General features: G+C 43.3%; 1 protein-coding gene across 2 annotated transcripts in view; it reads right to left on the bottom strand.

The window, feature by feature from the left end:
* Positions 1-9057, bottom strand: part of CLIP4 (CAP-Gly domain containing linker protein family member 4) — a 66749-nt gene extending 57692 nt beyond the window's left edge. Inside the window, exons 1-2 of one of the 2 annotated variants that reach the window (XM_055120985.1) lie at positions 8930-9057; positions 1844-1991 (exon numbers count right to left, since the gene is read on the bottom strand). In XM_055120985.1, the coding sequence (XP_054976960.1) occupies positions 1844-1976 (133 nt within the window). In that variant the 5' untranslated portion in view covers positions 1977-1991; positions 8930-9057. The remainder of the gene's footprint in view (positions 1-1843; positions 1992-8929) is intronic. The other variant, XM_055120986.1, reaches the window with a different exon arrangement.
* Between the last annotated feature and the right edge of the window lie 17060 nt (positions 9058-26117).

Genomic DNA, 26117 nt, shown 5'->3' with positions numbered 1-26117 from the left:
GCAAGGTGCCTGTCCATACTGGAATGTAGATTTTATCATCATTTAGATGAAATTTACAAGAAACACACTCAAATCTGGGTTCAAAAAAATAGCAAGGTGCCTGTCCATAATGGAATGCATATTTTATCATCATCATCTTTCCTTTTTCTAGGCTCACAGGACCATTATGTTGTTGAAGATCTGGGTTATATCTCATTCTGTTCTAAATCATTCCGATTCTCATCTAAGAAGTTAGTCCTACTCCGCTCTCGTGCATATCCTAGGTTTTGATGGATCTCTCAGTTCTGAAGCAGGGAGAATAGCGTCTCCGTGAGCTCACTTTGGAAAAAACATAACAAATGTTGGAAATAACAACAAAAAAAGAATAAAAGGTTCCCAGAACTACTGCCACTCATGTCTACTGTAAAAATGAAACATGACCGTGATCCCATCCGAAAGAGCGACAGTCTCAGAAAGGAAACTAGACAATTACAATTCAAGACAGAATGTGGCAGATGCCATTAGCAAGGTAGAAAGTGTACTTCAGTTCAAGGTTTTTCCTGCATAACTGATTTTGTTCTATCTGAAAATAAACCCAGTCCATTTCTATAAAAGCCGCTAATAGCTCCTAGGATCTAGGCGTGGGTTTTATTGTAATACTTGCAGTGACTGCGAGGTAAGCTGTTACAGGAGCTGAACATACCAAAATGTCATACTTGGAGATAAGCAATTGCTCAGATGAATATTACTAAAAACAAATTCTCAGTCCAATAATTTTACAGCTACTAATATTTAAAATGGCATGAGCTCTACCACAGAGGACAATTTGAAATGACACTCCAGCCATGTATAGCTTAAACTAAATTAGAAATGTAACAAATCTCTCAGATGCACCTCCTCATTTTCTTTTCTCAACTAGCTCACAAAAGTAAGACCTTGGGGAAATAAATCTAAATAGATTAAAAACTAGACAATGTCTAAATGTACATGTTTCAGAGGAAATTTCAATGAAGCACTTTAATTTCCCACATCCCATCGAAAGATTTCTCACTTTTCTGTGCCTAAGTAAGGGACTTTTACATTTCGCCGTATTTTATTTGTGTATGCATGGATCATTACAAAGGAAGACAGCACCAACCCTGAATTAAGGCTTCCTTCTATATTGAAACATAACTTGTTACATGGTCACCCAAACTTCCATCTTTTAAGCAGTAGAGACTTGGTTAGTTCACTAGGATCCTGGTGTTCCAGAGACAGCCGGGCTTGGCACCCTGGCTAGTTCACGGGCCTTTTAAATCTTTCTTTTTTTTTTTTAGTACATGGCATTTTAGCAAGTCAGTCTATTTAACCGAAATAAATACATCAATAGCAGAAGAATGCTAGATATCTAAGCACCATTGAATTCTAAAAATAATATCCTCCAAATCCATCATGGTGCTTAAAATGAACATTTTTACATAATACAAATGCTGACAGCAGAAATGAAGAGTTTAGCTTAAGAGGCAGAAAAGGCAATAAGCAATTGTATTTTGGAAAAAGGAAAACTAGCAATTTTATAAAAACTGTAGCAAGTAGCTTTAGGAAAAACTAAGAACAAAAAGGCCCTAAAGACAGAGATCAAGTCACTGAGCACAGAAAATATATCTGGAGGAGCCCGAGAGACAATAGCATGAGTAGGGCGCTTGCATTGTAGACGTTCATCCTGGCTTTAATCCCCAGCACTCATATGCTCCCCTGATGTGCCCCAGGAGTGATACTCGAACACAGAACCAGGAGTAGGCCCTGAGCACAGCTGACTGTGACCCAAAATCCAAAAAAAAAAAAAAAAGAGAAAAAAATATATATATATAGCTACTTAACATACCACAGTCCGAAGGCATTGGCGCTGCAGAAATGGAAAAGATAACTGGTGTTTCTGATCCTGGAAATAAAAAAGGGTATCTTCCAATCAAAGACTGTCCTTCTAATGGAAAATCTGGAAGGTCCTCTATGGTCATCTTCTAGAAAGGCACCTTTAATGAGAAAAGAGGAAATAGCTTTTATATCTTTTGGTAACTTACAATTCCCTTCAACCACAAGAAGTATCTATTTTTTTTACAATCTTACTACATTTTTTCCAACTGACAATTTAAACTTCAACCTTCAATGTCTAAAGGAGAGAAAAGGCGGGGAGGGGGGAGGAGAAAAATAAAGAAAACCATTCTTTCTGAAACTGCTGCTAAAGAATGCACATAGTTTCCTAGAGCCTCTTTTTAGTCAGTGGAACATGTCAGCTTTTTAGGCAAATGCTCAGGAATAATGAGAAAACAACACTTTCTTCAATAATATGAAAGTAAGTTTTTTTTAAATGGAAAATTTAATTTCCATTTTTAAATGGAAAATTTAATTTCCAAATTTCATTTCATTTATTTTTGCCCCTTTTTTTGGAGGGGGGGTTTGAGGGTCACACCCAATGTTGCTCATGGGTCACTCCTGACTCTGCACTCAGGAATTATTCCTGGTGGTGCTTGGGGGACCATATGGGATGCCAGAGATTGAACCTGGGTCAGCCACGTGCAAGGCAAATGCCCTCCCCGCTGTGCTATAGCTCCGGCCCCAAAAGTAAGTTTTAATGCTGAGCTCATCTACATGGGTGGAATTCTCTCCATCTCAGTGGAAGACATGGGCACATTATCTTTAAATTTCCATACAACGTGGCACAGGTGAAAGCATGTCATCCTGTAGCTGGAGCCATGTGCTTATCACGAGAAAATAATCTAGTTGAAAACGTACTGGTTCTTTTCTGATACCCCAGAAAACTGTGTTGACAATCATAAAATGAATCTAAGATCTTAGATGCACAGTTGCACTTCTTACAATGTACAGGATCTGTTCTAACCCAGCCAGAGATAGGAACCAAGTCTTTTAAAACCATAGATCACTTATGTTACCTTTTCTTCCTAGAAAATGTGAGCACTTAAGTGGTGCCCCCTCCCACAGAGCTGAAATGATGTGGAATGCAGAGACAATGGTAGTCAGAAACTGGCACACATCAAAAAGAATAAGAACAGCCAGCGCTGGTGCGGATGTGGGGAGAAAGGCACTGTCATTCATTGTTGATGGGAATGCCAATTGGTCAAGCCTTTTTGGAAAACAACATGGACATTCCTCCAAAACTAGAAATTGACCCAACAATCCCACTTCTGGGAATATACCCTGGGGATCCAAAAAAAAAAAAAAGTAGAAACAACATCTCCACTTGTATGTTTATTGCAGCACTGTTCACAATAGTTAGAAGCTGGAAAAAACCCAAGTGCCTGAGAACAGATGACTAGTTTAAGAAACTTTGGTACATCTACACAGTGGAATACTATGCAGCTGTTAGAAAAGACAAATTCAAGAAATTCAAGGAGAGTACCATGCTAAGTGAAATGAGTCAGAAAGAGAGAGACACAGAGAATAAATACACTCATTTGTGGAATATAAAATAACATAATGAGACTAAGACCTAAGGACAGTAGACTAGGGCTCAGAAGATTGCTCCACGGTATGGAAACACCTCATATGCTGTGGGAGAAGCGATCACTAAGTAAATGATGGTTGGAGGGATCACTTGGGATGGGAGATGTGTGCTAAAAGTAGACTAAGGACCAAACATGATGGCCTCTTAGTATCTGTATTGCAAATCATAGTGCCCCAAAGCAGACAAAAATAAGGAAGATACCTGCCACAGAGGCAGGAGTGTGGGATGGGGTGGGGTGGCGGGAAGGATACTAGGAACATTGGTGGTAGAAAATGTGCAATGGTGAAGGGATGGGTGCTCAAGCATTGTATGACTGAAGCCCAGTCATGAAAGCTTTGTAACTGTAGCTCATGGCGATTCAATTAAAAAAGAAAAAAAAAACAGGGAAAGTGGTAGTTAAACTGACCCCCGCATTCAACATCTTCCAATTTATCTTGTATCAAATCTTTAAAATCTGGGATATTATAAATCTCTTTATATGTTCCTAATCGCTGGAGAGATAACACAGCAGGTAGGGCATTTGCCTTGCATGCAGCCGTCCCGGGTTCGATTTCTCTGCCCCTCTCGGAGAACCTAACAATCTACCATGAGTATCTCACCTGCACGGCAGAGCCTGGCAAGCTACCTGTGGCGTATTTGATATGCCAAAAACAGTAACAGTAAGTCTCACAATGGAGACATTACTGGTGCCCGCTCGAGCAAATCGATGAGCAAGGGGATGACAGTGACAGTGATATGTTCCTAAATACAAATAGGATCTTATTATGAAACAAAATTGAAATAATTTTGATTATTTCTGTTGAAATAACAGAATCAGTAAAAGTAACTAATAATTCCATGATAATAATGCCATGCTAAGTATTGCTTTATATGCTGTATTAAGGTTGGTTCATCAACTGTATATCATCTTTACTCTGCCTTCACCATCCCCTCCTGGGAAGTCACCTCTCTGAGCTGTCTCCTTTTCAAATCATTCATGCTCTCTTACACTAGCAGGAATCAGAGAAGAGTAAGATGCTTTCTTTTTTCTCTGAAGAACAAATTTATAAGAACTTGGATGCAATTTATTAAAGAGCCAAATCCAGTGTTATTCTGCTATGGATATTAAAGTTTTTTCCAATGCTAAAACAAATTAGACATTAACTTTGCCACATCAGGAGGAAAATAACAGTATACTGGTATCAAACAGCATCGTGATCTTCCTGAAATACTATCAATTCCAAAAAAGTCACATACACCACCAAGCTACTAAAGTGTCTCAGGGTTGAAGTAACCCAAGTGTCTTCTCACTGGCTCCAACTGGTGTAACAGCCAAGCTGGAGGGAAAATTCCATGCAAAGTATGAAAAAAGCCAAGGAGCAGAAATAAAGTCTAATAGATATCTATCAAGTAACCGCTATTTACAAGACACTACACCTTCTAGATGCTGCAGAAAACACAAAAATAAGTCATGGGTGATCCCTGCTTCTGGGGTGGCTTACACTCTACCAGGGTGACTAAAATAGCACCGACAGGTGCTGTAGGTGATGAAATAAATGGAACACGTTCCAACAAGCGCAAGAATACTTGCTCTGGGAGCTCCCCAGAATCAGAACAGGAGCAGTGAGATGGCGCTGAAAGATGAGTGGGCAGGCAGTGGGCAGAACTTTAAAAGGGAAAAGAACTTTAATGGGGGAATGAGCTGAACTTGGGGTGTGTGTAGGAAAAGTGACAGGAAGCTGTAAAGGGGTTTTAGGGCTGCACTCTGGGGTATGTTAAATACCTAATCACAGACAACCACTGAATTCCATAAGCACAGATGTTGACAAGGAGATCACCCTGGATTTAAGCTAGGTGAAGCTAGGTTTAGGAAAATTAATCTGACTCTAATGACATTTAGGACTCAGTCATGTTCACTCTTAATTCTTCAACGAAATTGCTATATAATTATTTATAAGAATAGTTAGTTAGTTACACTTGAAATCAAACTGCCTGGTTCAAAAACATCTTTCAAACATCTGCAGAGCATCTTTTTATTTCTTTGTAGACTTCTGAGATCTCCAAAATAAGAGCTGTATTTTACGCTAGTATCACTTGCCAGTAAAGTTAACTCAGTGTCTGGTTCCCATTTAATGGCTATGAACTTCCTGGATTCAAAATTGAAAGATAATTCATTCGATACAAAACTTTTATCATTTTACATGCTAGATTTTTCAGGCCCAGAAATTACTGCATTGCCTGACCAAAAGTGAACTTTCTTTGCATTTTATGAGTTCATTGCATTTTCCTTAAACCTATTCCCTTCCCTTTATGAAAAACCTAAACTTCTGCCTTTTTGTTCCCCAAAGAAAACCATTTTTTGTAGAGAGCCTTTGTAGAGAGCCTTAAAGTTCTTCCCTAAAATAATTTCAAGATCTGAAAATGTATGACATGTCAAGACTTGGTTAAACATGGAGATATATTTCTTGAACTGATTATTTCTTTTTAAGTCCTGCTATATCTCTGATTGTTTCAAGGAAGACTACCAAAAAAATCAGCCCTGGTCAACTGTATATACATCAGAGACACAGTAACTAGAATAAAATTCTAGAACCAAGATTTGATTTCTATCAAATCCTACTCCATCTGGGACTGAAGAAATAGTACAGCAGCTAGGGCACTGGCCTTGCACGCAGTCAACCCAGCTTTGATTTCCAGCATCCCATATTATCCCCCATATGCCTGCCAGAAATCAGAAATTATCAGTGACTGAGTGCAGAGCCAGGAATAATCCCTGAGCACCACTGGGTGTGGCACCAAAACAAACAAAACCAAATACTACTCCATCAGCCCAAATTAACTCTGAACAAAAATACTTGTCACATGACTCAATCTCTCAAGTTTTAGGATTCCTGCTCCATGCCCTAAGACAATGCAACAGAGATGAGAGAGGCCCCAAACCTCTTCAGAGGGGTACAGGAATACGCATGCCCCACTAGGCCTGAAGTCAAGAGACCCTTGAATTTATTTGAAATGCGGTTTCAGGAGCATCCTTGAGTTATTCACCTAACACAGACCCGAGCTGTGTATCCACAACAGTTGGAACCATGAGACCTTCCATTCAACCACCAGCAGTATTTTACCCAGTGACTTGGTTTTTCACTGAGATTCCCGAAGAGGTAAACTAACCAAAGAAGACACTTAAACCACTTCTCAGAATCCATTTGCTTTTTTTTTTAATTACATACAACCTCTTTAATCACTGGACATGTTCATGCAATACTTGCCATTCGGTCTAGCTCTAGGCCTGGACAAGAACAGAAGCAACTTGGGGGCTGGAGCAATAGCACAGCGGGTAGGGCGTTTGCCTTGCACGTGGCCGACCCGGGTTCTAATCCCAGTATCCCATATGGTCCCCTGAGCACTGCCAGGGTAATTCCTGAGTGAAGAGCCAGGAGTAACCCCTGTGCATCGCCGGGTGTGACCCAAAAACCAAAAAAAAAAGAACAGAAGTGACTTGCCCTAAAAAAAGTCCGTTCAATTTGTAGACAAGCAGCTACTGTTTCTTACTAAAAGCTAGACAGGGCAGAGCAAAGGCTAAACGCAGATATTCTGGCATGTAGATTCCCACTGCCAATGGGATTCTCCAAGAGGTCTAATAGAGACAGACCGCTGGACCCAGACACGGGAAAGGAGGAGCATCTCTGACAGCAGAGATCCCAGACAGGATGGAGACCTCCCCAGGGTTAAATAATTTACAGCTACCCACAACCAGGCAACTACCAACCACATCTGGTTACATAAATGAAGTTAGAACTGCAGTTCCTCCATCCCTCCAGCCCCACTCAACACACATCCGTGGCCAAGGGCTGCCGGAGCAAAGAGCACCCAAAGAACTCCTCTACTCACTAGCGCTGAAGTGGCTGTCAAAACACTGTCAAACTCCAGCAGAGAAAAGCAATCTACAGATGCCCGACACTATAAAAAGGCCAAACTTTGAAGCAATTCCACAGCGGCATGATTAATTTTGCATAATTAATGAGGAACAATCAGCCCGAATTGCACCGTGTTTGTAGGTTTGAAAAGGGGGGCAAAAAATGGGGGGAGGGGGTAAAAAGGGGCTGGAGCAATAGCACAGAGGTTAGGGTGTTTGCCTTGAATGCGGCCCACCCAGGTTCTATTCCCAGCATCCCATATGGTCCCCTGAGCACCGCCAGAAGTAATTCCTGAGTGCAAAGCCAGGAGTAATACCTGTGCATCACTGGGTGTGACTCAAAAAGCAAAAAAAAAGGGGGGGAGCGGGGGAGTTGATTCCATAACATAACAGTATATATTTCAAAACTGAAGTTTTTTTTTTAACCAGCCATGAGAGACCCCAAATAAAGAGCACCTTTGTTGAGAGGTCTGGATGTTGTGGATTGTATCTGATAAGCCCAAACTGTCTGAAACAAATGCTCCGAATAAAATAACATGCCAAATCTGCCATGAAATAGAAATGAACGTGTTTATTACATTTCAAGAGCCGATCTCGCAGCGCAGGTGGCTCACATAAAAAGACTTTTAAATGCATGTTGGTGTTAGCAAACTGAGCACCAGGATGGTCTGCATCGTGAAGGGATGGACGCATTTTCCATCCTCTCTTCCTCCCCCTCACCACACGCGCCCGTTGTTACACATCCTACACCGCGTGAACTTTTGCACTTACACGCATCATTTTCCAATGGGGCAGAAGAGTCACAAGTGAAAATATCAAAGTATGTGGTGGCTGTTTCTAAGAAGGAAGAAATTTTTTTTTTATTGCTATTGAACTTTTTCAAAGGTTCTGATGTATACTCTGATGCTGCTACAATATCAACCACGGTCTAACCAATGAACAGAGAAAGCAACAGATACCCCCTTGAGAATACCATCTTGTTACATATCAAAACATTGTGTCCAAACACAGCTCTGGACGCAGGAACCCCCTGACATCTCATTGAGTAGACAGCTGACGCTCAAAAAAACGCCTCCCGCTAAGGCGCAAGGCTACACCGCGCCTCTGCGAGCTGGGCAGCTCCCCACGCGCCTGGCCCGCGACTTCTCTCTCCCTGGTGCCCCACAATTTAGAATCGGGCCGTCTGGGGTCGTCAATGATGGGGAGCAACGGCATCTGGTCGAGCTTTGAATTCCCTAACGTTAAAAAAAAGAAAAAAGAAAGGTTTCTCCAACCGTTTCCTGAGCCGAGAGGGAGGGAGCCTGGGACGGAGGGTTCCCGGGGTACCGCCACGGACAGTTCCCACGCGGCCCGCTCGGAGGGGCAGCACCGCACCCCTCGCCGCGATGCAGCTCAACGCCCCCACCGCCCCCCAGCGCCAGCCCCCCGGAAACCAGGCCGCCCCGGGGAGGCCTCCCGCCGCCCGCGCGCCCCCATCCCGGCGCCCACCGGGGGCGTCCCGGCGCGGCCCTCCCCGAACGGCCGAGCGGCCCGCAGGCCCCGCGCCCGCGCCCCACCTGCCTCCTCGGGTCGGGTCGGGGCCGCCGGCTGGGCGCGCGGGGGGCGCCGAGGCCAGGCCAGGGGCGCGCTCCTGCGCCCGGCGCGCTCCCTCCCGCCGCGCGCGCTCCGGGCCGGGCCCCACGCGGGGCGGCGCGCGCGCAGTGCGGGCGTCGGGGCGGCGCGCAGGCCCGGCCGGGTCCCGCGCACGCGCCGGCCACCGAGGGCCACGGGGCGGGGGCGCGCGCCTGCGCCCGGCCACCTGCGCCCGCGCCCGGCCGGGGCTGCCCGAGGTCACCTTGCGCCGCCGCCTCGGGCCGGCCAGCGGGGGCTACTCCTCCCGCTGGGCTCTCGAGCTGGCGGCGATGCTTACCTTTTTTTGGGGGGGAGGGTAGAGGGGCTCTCCAGGGGTGTGGGGGGGGGGCGGTTAGGCCCGTGCGCGGCCCCCAAGTCAGTGACATCCACACTGGAAATAGCCTAGTGTGGGCGATCCCCGAGTTGAATCATGACAGCCAAGAGGGGTCAGCCCGGGGAGCCCAGGCGCCGGGTCTCGGCTGCACCTGCTTCTCTCCCGCGCACTCCTGAGATGCCGACAGCTAACCTGGCATCCCGGCTCTCTGTCTCCCAGGGCAAAGGAAGGGACTGGACTCTTAGTGAATTCCCGTAATGAAAGGACTAATGAAAGTCCATTGTTCCCGGGGACTGCGGGTTTGAACCCTGAGTCAGGAGAGAGACACCCTAGCCGCTCCTCCCTCTGAGGCCTTCTGTTCTGGCTCCCGGATACAAACGGCCGCACTGTTCTGCCATGTACCCCAGCACTGTGCCTGACATTAATAGCACAGACGGAAGGAGAGGAGGAGGAGGAGGAGGAGGAGGAGGGAAAGAAGCAAGCAAGCCAAGAAGGAAGGGTGGAAGGAGACAGATTGAGAGGAACGATGGAAGGGGGAAAAGGAAGGCAGGAGGGAAGAAGGGAGGGGGGAGGGAGCTCCAGCACATCTGAGCATCTTTTTATTAGAAGTATTAGTTCCAGGGAGGAGAAAAGACCCCCTGGAAGTAGCTTAAGTCTCCCTTCCCCAGCTGTGAGCACTTCCTGCTGCAGGAGCTCTCTTCCTTTGAAAGTCACCGTCTTACCTTCCAGCGCCTCTGTTGAGTTATTTCACCTCCGAATTTAATATCCGAGTCCCTGCATCTCTTCCTCATTGGGCTCTGCTTCTGCCTAGGGTCCACCCGATCGCCTGACTCTAAGGTAGCCATCCAAGCTGCTCTTTCTGTGACATAGCCGAGACCCTACTCACCATCACAAAGGGACTTGGTGACACACTGACACTTGGTCCAGGATGTGCTTAATGGGAAGCTGCACAATGACTTGGCTGTCCTGATGAGCACAGAGAAACTGCCAGGTCTTTCCAGGTCCTATGCTTCCATTAGGATCACTCAAAATATCGATACAGTTCTTCGCAGCATCGCATGAAATGGTTGAATCAGGTGGCACATGATTTCTGCCAGCTAAAACTCTTAGAACTTATGCAATATTTAAATGCCATGTCCAGCCCACAGTCCCTGGTCCATTGCCAAGTCCTCTTGTCCCTGCAGGTTCAGCAGCGCCTTGCACTCTCCGAGATAATTTGACATAGCCACTTCCTCCTCCCTTTGGGGGTGCCACCTCTCTCTTTGGACTCTCAGCACACCCTTGTCTTGTCTAAGCCTGCTGGAGCTGGTTACAAACAGCCACGCAATCTGCTTCTGCTTCACTTGAGGCAGCTGCGAAGGAGCCCCTCTGTCATCAAGCCACAGACACTCATCACAATCTGTATGTTATGGAAGGTGCTGCTAGAAACCTGTCCACCGCTCCTCAGTTTGCTTTTGCTACTGGTTTAATTCACCCCTCTGTGGGGCCACTATTAGTAAGTAATAGGGTGTGGTTAGCTCAATTGCTCTTAATTGCAATTTAAAAAAACAAAACCAAATAACTCCCAGAACCAGCCAGGGCACTGGCTTTCTCTGCTATAACCAAACAGCAGAGAGTTCCCAGGCGAATTCCCAAGCCATGAGAGTCTCCCACTTACCTGGTTGCATTTATTCCAAAACAGGAGTCACTCCCTCAGCCGTCACCAAGAAACAAGTGCCCTCTGGAATCCTGGTACACTCCAGGGGTCATCTACTTCTTAGCACCAGGTAGTTCCCAGTTAACAATTGTTGAATTGAACTGGCTGGTGATTTGAGGCCAGGACTTATGGGATCAGCCAATGGAGTGACCAGATACACCAGGACTTGATCCCACTGGCAAATGAAGTTATAGGTAGATGATCAGAGCACTGGATAGAGCTGCTAGCATTTTACTATTTGTAGATCATGTGATCATCATAGCACAGCCAACAAAATTAACTATTAGAAGCAATAAGTGAGTTCAACAAGGTTGCCAAGTACTAGATCAATTTTGAAAAATCAATATTTCCTCCCCATCAGCAGTTAGCAACCAGGAAATACAATAGACAATGAGACCATTCACAATAGCAATAAAACTTTAGAGAATAAGGTCCAGGAACCAACCTAACAACTTGCAAGAGTATTATGGAGAATGTTTTGGAACTATAACTAAAAGCATTAAAGAAAATTGAATAAATGAAGACATGCATGGGTAGGAAAACTTTATGTTATTAAATATGCCCCTTTTAGCTTCTGAATTCAGTATTAGAGCAACCAAAAATACCAGCAAGAAATCAAATGGAAGGAATGGAAATACACTCAGAACATGTATGACAGAGCTTGTCATGTGGTACAAGTGCTAGATGCTCAGGGTTTGATTCCCAATACCACATGACTCCCCTTCTTCCATACATAGCTGATATGATCCCTTCCACTAAAATGAAACAAATTCAATATATAAGGAAAACACAAACTTAAAGAGTCAATTTCTTAAAAGCACAGAAAGGAAAAATGCTCTACCAGATATTAGGACACTAGCACATAGTTAACATGGTTATAATCTCATCAACAGCCATGATCCAGAAACTCATTATCTCTCAGGAGAGAGCATAAAATGACATGCTATAGCCACGCCACTGGACACCGTACCAGGCTGTTTCATTTGGGGCAACCCGGAGAGGGGCAGGTAAGGCCCCTCCCTGCCCCTAGGACCCAGCCCTGGTGCCTAAAACCTCCAGAACTCACCCCCTGCCATGCTCACAGCTGCTCTTCACTTGCCTGGGTTGAGCCTAACCCATGAGTGAACTTACTCCTGGACCATGAAGCCTCGACAACTCACACTTCACACCACTAATATTCCAAGAGCAGCGCACCACGTTTGATAGGGTTTAAAGTAGAAGGCAATCATTCTTAGGGGAAAATATATTTGTACATATGTATGTAAGTTGTACATATATATATATACATATGTATATATTATAAGCACACCAGACTCGATCTTTAAAATCATGATAGTAATCTCTTATAGAAGGGCTTAATAGCCCCTAGGTGAAATACAACAATCTTCACACACTTTCCTCTAACAAAACTTTTTTGGATCATTTTCAGCAGTTTATTCATAACAAACAATACAAAATAAATTATTTCTGTTCTGCTTTGGGGCAGGGGTTAGGATTCAGGATGGAAACACCCAAAATATGGTGGTGGGAAGGTGTAATGATGGTGGGATTGGTGTTCGAATATTAAATGTAATCAATTATTGTGAAACCACTTTATAAAAATAAAGTAAAATTAAATTTTAAAAATTTAAAAATAAATAAATAATAAAACAAAATGGAACAAGAACCAGAATAAATGGAACAGCAAAGAGGAGTAGAGAGCTCAGAAGCAAACCCAGGGGATGTCAGGATATATAAAGGTGGCACCACAGATCGAAGAGAAAAATGTAAATTATTCAGAAGATAGTCCTGGGGGGTACTTACTTTCAGAAGAAAAAGTTGAATGGCCCATATTTGACATATGCACAGATAAACTCTAGATGGATTAAAAATCAAGATATAAAAGAGAAAAAATGATAATATCTCTATGGAAGTGGGGGAGAGCTTTACTTCCTAAAAACAAGATTGTAAAAGCACAAACCTTAGAACAAATTATTAAGAGACTTTATGACATCACAATTAAGTTTTTTTCTTCAGTGAAGAATACCATAGAGAAAGCTGACAGCTAATAAACTGAGAGAAAGGTATTGGATGGGGTGTCTAAAGTATATAAGGAACTAATATACTCTACAAAAATTCAGAAAATTCTATGTTAAAATGATAAAACTGCAGGATCAGCTGATTCACAGAAGAAAAATCCAGAATGACAAAGGATGCATAGAAGAGATGCTAGCAATGAAAATAGAAATATAAACAGATGTACTATCTCTAGTCACCAGTTTGCTGGGATATATTTAAAAACCAACTCTCTCCGGAGAGGGTAGAGGGGGAGAGAAAGTCCTAATCTATAGTAGTTGCCAATTTTCATGCTGCAATTACTCTCACTTGCCAATTTTGAGCTATGGGCGTGTGAGGTTACTAAACAAGGAGTTGAGAAGTACTTCCCAAATGTACAAATATACAAAATTAGCTTCCGAAATATACAAAATGAGGTCTACTATGCCAACTTTGGCATACCACTTGCTTTTCCCATCAATGAGCCAGAATCAAAAAACTAATCCTAAAGTTTGAACAAACTATGAGGAAATGAGGATCCTCATGCACCACTAATGGAAATGTAAACCGATAAATACATTCTGAAAAGACAGACTGGGCAAGAGATAAGCACGCTTTTATAACCTGGTAACCACCCTTCCTCATAGGCCCTATTAGACAAGTCCTTGCACAAAACTATAAGAACCTTTTTCATGTCATTTTTCGAAAACCTAGCTCTCATTTATCAAAGATCTCTCTCTCAATCCAGGCCTTGAAAGTGTATCTCTATTTTCATATCCCCCAACTTTTAACTCTAGTCCTGAACTTCTGGACATACATCTACAAGTCATTGGTAGCACATTAAATATAAGACCCTTCCTCATATCTTCTCCCTCAGTAAATGATATATTCCATTTGCTCACTGGAGTCATCCTTTTTATTTTATTTATTTACTTATTTACTTATTTCGTTTATGGAGTTATCTTTCCTTTCATATTGCTGGCTTCCCAAGTCATCAAGAAAGAGAGAAAGATGGGGTGGAGTGATAGCACATCGGGTAGGGCATTTGCCTTGCACGCAACCCCATTTGGGTTCGATTCCCAGCATCCCATATGGTCCCCCGAGCACCACCAGGAGTAATTCCTGAGTATTCCATGAGCCAGGAGTAACCCCTGTGCATCACTGGGTATGACCCAAAAAGTTAAAAAAAAAAAGGAAAGAAATAAACAAATAAAGAATTTATTGTGAATATATGATCAATACTGCTGAAATCCTTCTCAATCATTGGTCACTGGAACTTCCTGCTGCTAACATGGGGCTTGCCTCCTTTGGACCCTTTCCTTTTCCATTTTACAATGATTTTTTCATTCATTTTCTTTATTCATCTGACAAAACTCCATATTGTCTTCTACAGATGCCACCACCAATTTACACTCCCAGCAGTAGAGTATCAGAATTGCATCCTTACAAACATTTTTTAGTTCCTACTCTATTTCACATAGTTCATTATTGCCGGTTTGAGATGCCATCTCTTTGTGGCTTTGCTTTGTAGTTCCCTCATGTAGGTGTTGGGAATTTTTTCATGTGTCTGAGAACCTTCAGTGTATCTTTCTGGAGAAGTATCTTTGTAGATCCTGTGCCATTTTTTAAGTTGGGTTGCTTGCTCTGTTGTTTTTACCATTTTTAATCATTATCTTTTAGAGAATCATATGGAACAATTTAGGATGAAATGTTTGGCGTCAGGGATTTGCTTGAAAGTGCTCCATTAAAGAACCAGAGAGTCAGATCAAAGAGCAGGGGCACCAGCTTTGCATGCAGGAGCTTCAATTTTGATCCATGACACTTCGTGGTTTACCCAGCACTTCCAGGGCATCAGTTAAAGAGTAGCCCCTTACCACCATTAGATGTGGCCCATAAAATAAACAATGTGCGCCTTTAAAAATAGATGTGGCAGACAGGGATGTAGCCCAGTGGTAGAACACTTGCCTTGCTCTGCAATCAAACATGTATCTGGGTTAAATTCCTAAACAGACACACATACCACACACACACACACACACACACACACACACACACGCATGCCTAAAAAATGAAGGTGTGGCAGAGTTAGGAATATGGCTCAGCACCAAAGTCCATGCCTTGCATGTATGAGTTCTGGGTTCAATCTTGAGCACCACTTGTCCACATACCAAAAGACGTGGCATATGCATGTAATGGAATACTGCTCAACTAATTTAAAAATGAGGAGATCTAGTCATTTATAACAATATTGGAGTTTGAGGAGATTAGGGTGATTGAAAGAAGTTCAACAGAAAATGACACTTAAGACAAAGATACGATTTTACTCATCTGTAGGTAACAGATGACAAAAGCTAGAAAACATTCTCTTAGCTACAAAGAACAAATTGGTGCTTACCAGAGACTAACAGGGGTGGGCTGGGAGAGAAACAGGATAAGGGGTAGTGGAAACTACCTTGTTGGTGGTGATCATGATGTGTTGTTATACAGATGTCAAGTTACAGTGCTGTCCACCTGAAACTTATCTAATGCTGTCACTGTCACTGTCACTGTCATCCCGTTGTTCATCGATTTGCTCGAGCAGGCACCAGTAACGTCTCCATTCGTCCCAGCCCTGAGATTTTAGCAGCCTCTCCTTACTCATCTTTCCCAATGATTGGAGGCTCTTTAAGGGTCAAGGAAATGAAACCTGTTATTGTTACTGTATTTGGCATATCGAATACGCCATGGGGAGCTGGCCAGGCTCTTCCGTGTAGATCTAATGCTACAAATCAAAATTTACTAAAAAAAGGTATGATGGAAAGGATAAAGAAGTCAAAATATTCGTCATTATTAAAACCAACTGATGCATATGTTATTCTTTCTTGTATTGTGCCATTTTTAGCTTTCTATTTCCATAAGCTTTAAAAGAAGAGATTCCAAGAGGTCAGGAGTTTTAGTCTATTTCTATCACTGTTCTAGTAAACTCCGCACACTCAATAAACATTTGTTGATTGAGTAGGCCTGGTTCTTTAAGATTTCTCTCCAGGGAATTTGGAAACCACAGACATTACCTCTGTATCATATTCAGGCACACACTCCAAAATGTAAGGCGTTCATATATTACTAAAGCACCATTAAGTTGTCTCTCCAGCAGCTGTTTACAAAACCAATATAGTTTCATCCCTGTTCACTGTCAACCATCAGCTACCTTAATAGCATCTTGATTAGGGGTTGAAAGAATGTCAGACCCACTGGAGTGGGTAGAGAACAGCTTGCACCTTGTCAACCATGAATCAAATGACTCACCTAACAAAGAAAGTCACTGACAGACCAATTAGCTAATACTGAGTCATGGGAAAGTTTCCTTCTTGGCAAAAACAGCCTGGGTAATCAGCTCATCTCTGACACATCTCATCTCTCTATATTTGAAGTAGCAGGGAATGGTTAAAGTTAAAAATGAAATATAAATTGCTTTGTTAGAGTCATATGGGGTCAACCTAAGAAGAATGTTATAGTCTTTTTAAGATCCATTAAAATACATCATGCAATATTTTTATCACCACCATAATAATCGCCACCACAGTGACGCTTAGAAAGGCAACCAAATTGCATATGGGTCAATCAAGTAGCCAGCAACACTCTAAGCGCTGGATCCATGAAAGGAAATACAGGGCCAAGAACAGAATAAGAATCACGCTCTGCCCAGATGTGATCCCAAGCAGCCACACACAAGCAGCCTCTCCGTTCCTGAACGCCCATGATCCCAGAAGCCAACTAACTACTTTAGTCACCCAGTGGCTTCTTGCAGAAATGCCTCTAGACTGTGAACTAAGTTACGGCCCCATGCCACCCCGGGAGGGAAAAAGCTTTTCTCTCTTGTTCTAGGGCTGTTGGGTTGTTTCCAGATTCTGACAATTGTGAATAGTGCTACCATGAACCAAAAACTGCAAATGGTGTTTCTGCTGTGTGTTTTGGGTATATTCCCAGAAGTGATATTGCTGGGTCAAATGGGAGCTCAATTTCTCATTTTTTGAGAAATGTCCATATTGTTTTCTGAAAAGACCAGTCGGCATTCCCACCAACAATGGATGAGAGTCCCTTTCTCCCTGAATCCACACCAGCACAGGTTCTCTTTGATATGTGCCAGTCACTGTGGTGTGATATGATGTCTCATTGTTGTTTTGATTTGCATCTCCCTGATTATTCATGATGTAAAGTATTTTTATATGCCTTTGGGCCACTTCAATTTCTTATTCTTGAACAGAAAGTTCATTTCCTATCCCCATTTTTTGATGGGTTTGAATGCTTTTTTCTTGTAAAGTTCTACCAGTATCTTATATACATTATTTAGAAAATTCTAAAAACTCCACAAAAAAAGTTCCTAGAAACAGTAGATTTGTAAAGTGTAAGTTTACAAAATTAATACCCAAAACTCCATGTCTTTCCTATATGCAAATAATGAAAAAGAGATGTTTTTAAAAAATCCCATTCACAATTGTGCCTCAGAAAATCAAGTACTTCAGAATCAGCTTAAAGACAGAAAAGTACATATACAAAGAAAATTACAAAACTGTGCTTCAAGAAATAAAAAGAAGACATGAGGGAATAAAGACACATCCCCTGCCCATGGACTGGGAGGATTAGCATTGTCAAATTAGCAATACTCCCCAAAGCATTATACAGATTCAGTGCAGTTCCTATAAGGATACCAGTGACATTTTTCAAAGAAATTGATCAAACACTCCTAAAAGTAAAAAAAAAAACCCTCACCAATAGCTAAAGCAATTCTTAGGGAAAAAAAGATGGGAGGCATCACCTTCCCCAACTTCAAACTGTATGACAAAGCATTAGTAATTAAAATGACATGGTATTGGTATAAAGACAGATCCATAGACCTATGGAGTAGAGTTGAATATTCTGACAAAACCCTCAAATATACAATCACTTGGTCTTTGATAAAGGAGCAAGAAGTGTAAAGTGGAGCAAGGAAAGCCTCTTCAATAAGTGGTGCTGGGAAAACTGGGCGGCTACATGCAAAAATACTGAATTACGACCTCTTTCTAGTGCCAGACACAAAAATCCAATCAAAATGGATTAAATACCTCAAATGGGGGACTAAAGAGAGCTCAACAGCTAGAAAACGTGTTTGCATGCAGGAGGCCCGCCTTCAATCCCAGCACTGCACAGTCCTCCAGTATAGGAGTGGCTCAGAGCACAGAGCAGGGTCAGGAACCTCCACGTGCTGCCATAACCCCCAAATAAATAACTAAACTTTAAATATATAAGGATAGCGAATGATTTTTGCAATTATCTCTCTTCAGCTTAGCTCTCCCATTTAACTTGTACTGGAGGACGACTTGAATTCCAAGTAAAGTAGAGTCCAGTTATTTAGATGCCCTTGGGGAATGGAAATCTATTGTTTCTGCCTTTTCCACCACACCTCATTAACCATTTTACAGCAGTTATAAACACCTACATATCACTTTAACCACTTGGCTATTAAATTATATTGTAATAATAAAATAATTATATGTGTATGTCCATTGACAAATGAACACACAGCCCTCCCAAAGGTTAAAAAGAAAAGAAATTGGAGGGAAGGGGCGGAGGGTGGGGGCTGCGGGGTGGGGGTGGGGAACAGGCTCAGCTTTCTTGGGTGCTGTCCATCCAGCAAAGTGCTGATGTTCTGCCCGCCCACCAGAAGCACTCCATTCCTCCTGACAACTTCGTTTCTGTTTCTCTAGCTCATCCATGCCCTGACATCAGAGTGGAAATCTTGGGGGGGGGGGGGTCAGTATGTCAAATAAGACACCGTATGTGTATTTACTAAAGGGCTGCGGCGCTCTATATCTCTCTCTGCCCATGTTCGGTGGTCTCCGCCACTTCCTCCACCGGGGGGAGGCTGATGATGATGGGCAGGCGAAGGAAGGAAAGAGGGTCAGGCTAGTTGGTCTCAATTGCAGTTTATTCCAATCATCTCCATTCTCCTCTGATTCTCCCTCTGCTTCTGCCTCCCCCATGCTACTTCATTCTCTTTCTGGATCCCCGTTCATTCTCCTTCTCGCTCTCCTGGCCCCCTCTTACAGCCTGAGTTAAATCCCAAAGCATCAGGGGTTGGGGCTTACACATACATGTGGTCACACAATCAACAGAGGTTTACCTTTCCTTTAGGGGAAGATTCTTCTAGGACATATTCTCATCCAACAAGAAGACTCTCCCAAGACTGAAATTCCAATTATGGGGTGTGTTTCTCCTTTTCTTAGTCCAACAAACATACATTCACAATATTAGTTATTTTGTATGGACACAGTAAGAGATACATTAAGCTTATATAATTGCTCTCCTGGGGCCACCTTGATCTCAAACTACAGTGCTCAGACCAGATTATCTTTCCTATCTCTAGCAGCGGCCTAATGGCCTAATCTCATCATTTCTTTTGAATCAAGACAGCATTTGTCCATGACCATGCTCTTAACTTATGGTTGAGTATTGTGGCACTTTGGCCTGGCCCATTTCGATGCCAGGGTAGCTCACAGCTTGCCCTGGGTCCATTCAGTCCCTCATCAGGACCCTACTTTTGGGGTGCGAGGAACTAAGGGCAACTGAGGCTTAAGTCGAGAAAGCAGACACCCGGGAGTGAATATTATTTGGAGTCAATTAACTCCCAAGTTACAAAAGCATGATGTTAACTGTCTTCCAGCATAACAACAAAAAGGACATTGCTTTAAAATAAACTATGCAAAAGACATAAGGGGAGGAGAAATGCAACATATAATTTACAAGTTCTGTGTCCTTAGAAGGATCTGATCTTACAAGTTAACAGAGTCTGACTGGGGGGGGGGGAAAGGTGATAGACCTGTTGGGGAAGAGAGCACAGAGAAGAGTTTACAGATAAGCAAAGGAATGGGAGCGACTTGGGAGCACTGTGATGGGTGTAACCCAATAAACCTAAGCTCCCTGTGGCAAGGGAGAAAGTACAAACCAATGTTATCCTACAACCATGCATCTACCAAAGACATCCTTTCTCCTTGGTATTAGGGTAACATCTCTGCAAGCAACAGCCAGTTCATCAGAGGACTCTTGTGTGCCTCTTGAGGCCACACTTGTGTTCCAGCCACACCTAAGATTGGCCACCCCTCCCCAGCACCTATGTCACATCATCCTTAGCTCCTGCAATCCAACAAGGCCCAGGAGAAATTGAGCGGATCAAGAGGGGAACCCCAGGCTGTCATTTGTCAAGCACTTACTAAGTTTAAGTGTCAGTAAATATTCATTATTGTCCTATCCTTAGGGACTTTATAACCCGAGAAAAGAAAATTACAACTCTCAAAATAGGTGAGTAGTCACTGCCAGAGAAATGTCCCACCCTCGCGACTAATCTTGAAGAGACCTCAGCGGTCAACTAATTCCAGGTAGGCCCAGCTGCCCCCAGGCCCAGACTTCTGAAGTCTTAGTGCAATGGGGGCAGACCAAGTCTGTGCCCTGGCAAAAGTGCCAGCACTCCACCACCCGCATGCAGCTCCTGCCGCTGCCAGAGCAATGTCCCAGCTTCATGACTGGTCTCAGAGAGATGCCAGAGAGACACTGGCGGCTCACTGTCACAGCTCCAAAGCTCCTGAAGTGTGCGGCCGCATATGTGGCGGTGCAACACCTCCAATCTTCCCAGAGCTGACAGCACAATAGAAGCACAGAAAATTAGATGGGAAAATTGGGCAGAAGCCCACGAAGTCCAATAAATGAAGACAACAACACAGAAGGCGCAACTTGCAACTATCAGCTCAGTTAGTCCTCAGGCCATGACTTGAGCAACACCATTATGAGATGTTGTAACAAACAATATATGGTAAATTATCTTGTGCCTGTTAAGGGAGCAGGCTTCGGGGTTGAGTGGGAAACTTGGAACATTGGTGGAGAGAAGGGCACATTGGTGGTCGGACGATTGTTGGAATGTTGAATACCTGAAACAACTGTATTGTGAACAACTTTGTAAATAATGGTGTCTAAATGAAGTTTCATTCAAGACTAAAAAAGGGTGGGGAGGCAGAGTCCCAGGTTTTGAAGTCAGATGCATAGGCTTTGCTAAGAACTGAGAGAATTCCCAGAAAATGACACTTTCAATTTTAAAAATCAATACTGTACCTGAGAACTTTAACAGGTCAGTCAGTTTGACACAGATCAAGTTCAAGTTCAAGCATAGCACCTGGAACCGAGTAATTTCTCTCTCTATGTGTGTGTGTGTGCATATATGTACATATACATATATACATATATGTTGCTCTTCCTTCCTCCTTTTAAGAACAATGTGAATTTTATATATTCACATATATAATATACATTAATATTATTTAATATATTATATTATATACTGCCAATGGGACTGTTCACTGTCACTGTCATCCCGTTGCTCACCGATTTGTTCAAGCTGGCACCAGTAACGTCTCTCACTGAGAGACTTATTGTTACTGTTTTTGGCATATTCAATATGCCACGGGAAGCTTGCCAGGCCCTGCCATGGGGGCGCTATACTCTCGGTAGCTTGCCGGGCTCTCTGAGAGGGGCGGAGGAATCGAACACAGATCAGCCACGTGAAAGGCGAACGTCCTACCGCTGTGCTATATTATATATAATTAATTAATATATTATATAATTAATATAATAATTAATGTTTACATATGATTCACATATATCTGTGATGCATATCACTGTCACTGTCATCCCATTGCTCATCGATTTGCTCAAGCGGGCACCAGTAACGTCTCCACTGTGAAACTTAATACTGTTTTTAGCATATCAAATATGCCACGGGTAGCTTGCCAAGTTCTGCCATGCGGGTGAGATACTCTTGGTAGCTTGCCGAGCTCTCCGAGAGGGACGGAGGAATCGAAACTGGGTCGGCCGTGTGCAAGGCAAACTCCTTACCCACTGTGCTATCACTCTAGCCTTATGCATATACAGTAAGTAAATTAAAGCATATAATGAGTTGGGTGGTGTGGGAAGCTAAAAATATTAAAAGTTGAGAGAAGCGGATCAATAAGTAAAGGTTCTATAATGGTAGGGTTAATGTAAATTCAATTACATTTGAATTTCATATAAACAAGGAATGTGTAGCTAGTCGTGTATGGAAAAGCAGGGATCAGGGAGGTAGTAGTAGCAGAAAGAGACAGAAAGTGCGTGCTATCAGCAGCAGCCCTGCTAGGCCCATGTCTACGTTTCACCAGGGAAGTACTCTGGGAGGACAGAAGTGGCAAAAATCGGTTTTCTGTGTATATAAGAGTGTTGTTAGGGCTTTGTCAGGGTCTTGTTTAACATGCTGAATTTTCTCCTCCCCTGAGTGGGTTAAACCTTCTCCTTCATTTGGGCTGGCAAAAGGACTTGGTGACAGTCATTTCTTTTGTGATCATACTTTGGTGTCATTTCTTCCAAAAACACATTGCCAAAGGAGATCATGTCTTTACCTAACGACTTCAGCTTTTTTTTTTTTGCTTTTTTTTGGGTCACACCTGGCAATGCACAGGGGTTACTCCTGGCTTTGCACTCAGGAATTACTCCTGGCGGTGCTCAGGAGACCATATGGGATGCTGGGAATCAAACCCGGGTCAGCCACGTGCAAGGCAAACACCCTACCCGATGTGCTATCGCTCCAGCCCCACGACTTCAGCTTTTTAAAAATATTATCTGAGAGTCAAACTTAAGTAGATGTATGCTATTTTTATTTACTAAAAGTGACAACCTCACAGAAAATGGCAGAATTCACATTGCTCTTAAAGGAGGAATGAAGAACAACAAAATGCCAGGTGGAGAGATGAACATACACAGCATTGACCAAAGGGATCCTGGGAGTGTTAAAAGACAACACCTGTGGTCCTACCTCAGCGCTTAAATTTCTATAGAATACAGAAGGGATAGATGCGAGGTGTTTGGGTCCCCAAGGAGATGCTTCAGAGAAGAGATGGATTAATGCTTTGAGCCCAAGTCCACACAGAGGGCACAGTCTGCATTCCCTCCAGAACAAGTGATGGTCCTGACGTCCCATTGGTAACCTGAGCTCAGGTGGTGCAGTAGGAGTTGAGGGTGTTTGTGAGATAAGTGGATGTAGACAACTATTTTGATGAAAGCCGTTGCCTCTAGAGAAGGCGGGGACTAAATTTCTGAACCTGAATGTGCCTTTTTACTATAAAAGTTCAAGTCCCTGCAGTGTCATTACTGGTGACCTAAATGAGAAATTACAGCTAATTCCAAAGAGGCTTCTTAAGGTAAGTTAGGATTAAGGGGGAAAAGTAGGACATTTACAGCCCTCTTGGACCTTCCTTTAGTGGTAAGAGAGATGAGCAGTGGAGCATGCGTGTCCTTGTTTTCCCTCCTCCAGTACTGCCCCCTCCCCCGCCATGGTCTCCGGTGCACCAGGAATGACAGGACTGTTCAGTGAGTTCAATAAATCCAGGCTGAGAAACTCACTGAGGACACTTTCTCTTGGGACCTACATCTCTACTTGGGGGTGGGCATGTTTGGGCCAAACCCTGCAGGGCACAGGATTACCACCCCCATCTCAAGCCCTTAAAGATTGAGCCCAGCAATGCTCAGAGGCCATGCAGTGCCAGGGAGAGAACCTGGGAATTACTCACGCAAAGCATTTTCTCAGCCCATTGAGCAATCTCTTCCAGCCCTTGTATCTCTATGTTGACCTCCCTGAGGGTTTGCTTTTTATCCTGAAAGCTGCGCAGAAAATTCTACTCTTGTGCCAAAGAAGTCCCTGGTAGCTTTCCCTCAGAAGGGCAAAAACACTTTGCTACCTTTAAAAACACTCACTGTCCCTTTTGGACCCGGCTGTGGAAGGAGCATGATGGAGGGGCCCGAGGGAGCGCCCTCGGACCCCAAGCAGCCCACTGAACTAATTCCGGCATGGGACCAGAGACCCCACGGCGTGCTGAAGCTGTGGGACCCGGGCATCCCCCAATTCTTTTAACCTGTCTCTCTCTCAACTCCTCCCTCCTGAGCACAGCGCAGGGGCCGCGGTTTTCCTGAGCGCAAAACGGAGACGCCGAGCCTCTCTCTAGGTTTCTCCATCTTATGAGCACCATAAAAGGGTAAAAGTTTGTAGTGATGTTATTTCTGGTTGTACTTTCCCTGGACTTTATACAGAAACCCAAAACCGCGCGGCCGCTGCCGCGGCCGCGCGACTTAATGTCATCTTAGTATGAGCAATATGTAATGGTTCCTTTCTAATGGGGCGGACTTTTGTGGGAGATCCTAATAGTAAGTCTGTTGCTGAAATATTGAAGGCAATCAAAGTGGTAGCCATCTCACTAGACTGAACTAAGCTATATCCCCACGCCGGCTGAGAAGAAATTTTCTTCTTTCTCGGGAAGAAACGCGGTGTGTCATCAACTACAGTGTGATGTCCATTAAGCAAACAGACCTGGTGGCGTGGGAATGGGATATAAGGGGAAAAATTATGTACAAGGAACAGCGGGACGCTGGTGGAATCTCGAGCCGGAGCCGACACCAGCGCAAGACCGTCGGTTCCAGAGACTGCTTGCAGATACTCTACAAGTCTATCAACTAAGCCAGAGCCCCACGCCTGCTGATGTCGGGAAATAACCATCCTTTTCGGTTTTTTTTTCCCGTGTCAGGCAGCGTGGCGATTACTAAAACAGGCGTGAACTCGGTGGCGCGGGGCAAGGGGGAAAAAGAAAAACTATGTAACAAACAGCGGGACTTAATATCTCTATACTCTTAGCAATGGAGAACTATCAAATGCCTCCTTGGCAATAGGACTGCTTTTCTTTTTTGGGGGAAACCCCAACAACGGTAGTGAGTTGTGTGTTGAAACATGGAATGTAATCGAAATAAGGCGTAAACGAAGTGAAACATATCATGTGCAAGGGTTGGGACTGGGGAGGTGGGAGGGGGCGGCAGGTATACTGGGGGGGTTGGTGATGGAAGATGGGCACTGGTGAAGTGAAGGGTGTTTGAGAACTGTATAACCGACATAATCCTGAGAACTATGTAACCCTCCACATGGTGATTCAATAAAATTTAAAAAAAAAAAAAATAAAAAAAAAAAAATAAATAAAAACACTCACTGTCAAAAATAAATAAATAAATAAATAAAAACACTCAATGTCTTTAATTTGTAATTCCCATCCAAAGAAGACAATGTTTTAGAAAAGATAGATGAGGTATTTGTGAAACCGAAACCAATGGTCCTAAGAGGACCACTAGCTCTTTAGGGATGATTGCTCTGTCAGATGATTTCTCACCTTTGCCTAGCATGGTAAGTCCATGCCTTTAACCCCACTACCGATGAAAACATATGTATGCTTAGAATTTGGCTCCCCACCTACAACCACCTATTCAAATCCTACTACACTTTCAGACCCTTCTCCTTGCACACTTCCATGGTTGGCTGGCTTCCTACCTATTCCAAACCATACTAATAACCCCCTGTCACTAAAAAAAGAACATTAAAATACCTAACACTGTGCTATTTTCAACCAACTGCTCATATGGAAGCACTCGGATTCCTTTCTGCTGAGGTTTTTAACTCCATGAGGTCAGGGAAGATTTCCTTGGTGTACTGGAAAGTGTCTAATACCTACCTGCTATGTTAAATTTGAAATTGGAAGTCATACCAATTGTGCCATATTAATACAACATGTAATATAACAGAACAGACTATGGGGAATAGGGGAGAAGGGTACATAGAAATTCTCTTTATTATGTTTAATTTTCCATAAATTCTAAATGCATTTTTTAAAAACAGCCTCTGGGACCTTCTCAGAATGAGAAAAGGATGTTCCCTGCCCTGAGAAAAGACCCAACAGCCCCTGACCACAGTTGGCATCCCCAGTATGACCCAACTCCACACCTCCACAATTAATTTCAAGGAGATACCAAGTCACTGAATCATCCCAGTTTCACAGGTCCTGAAGTTCAAGGCCACTTATGAGGCCACTCAACACCTCTAAATGTCACAGTACTGACAGCCTCATATGAGCACAGTAATTAAATAGGAAAATTGTATAGAATCCCACTCAACTCAGTAAGTGAAAACAATAACACAGAAGATTCAACTTGCACCAACCAACTC

The sequence above is a fragment of the Sorex araneus genome, chromosome X (genome assembly GCF_027595985.1).
Source record: "Sorex araneus isolate mSorAra2 chromosome X, mSorAra2.pri, whole genome shotgun sequence".
NCBI classification, from domain to species: Eukaryota; Metazoa; Chordata; class Mammalia; order Eulipotyphla; family Soricidae; genus Sorex; species Sorex araneus.
The sequence above is the reverse complement of the archived record's forward strand: the minus strand, read 5'-3'. Positions and strand labels throughout refer to the sequence as shown.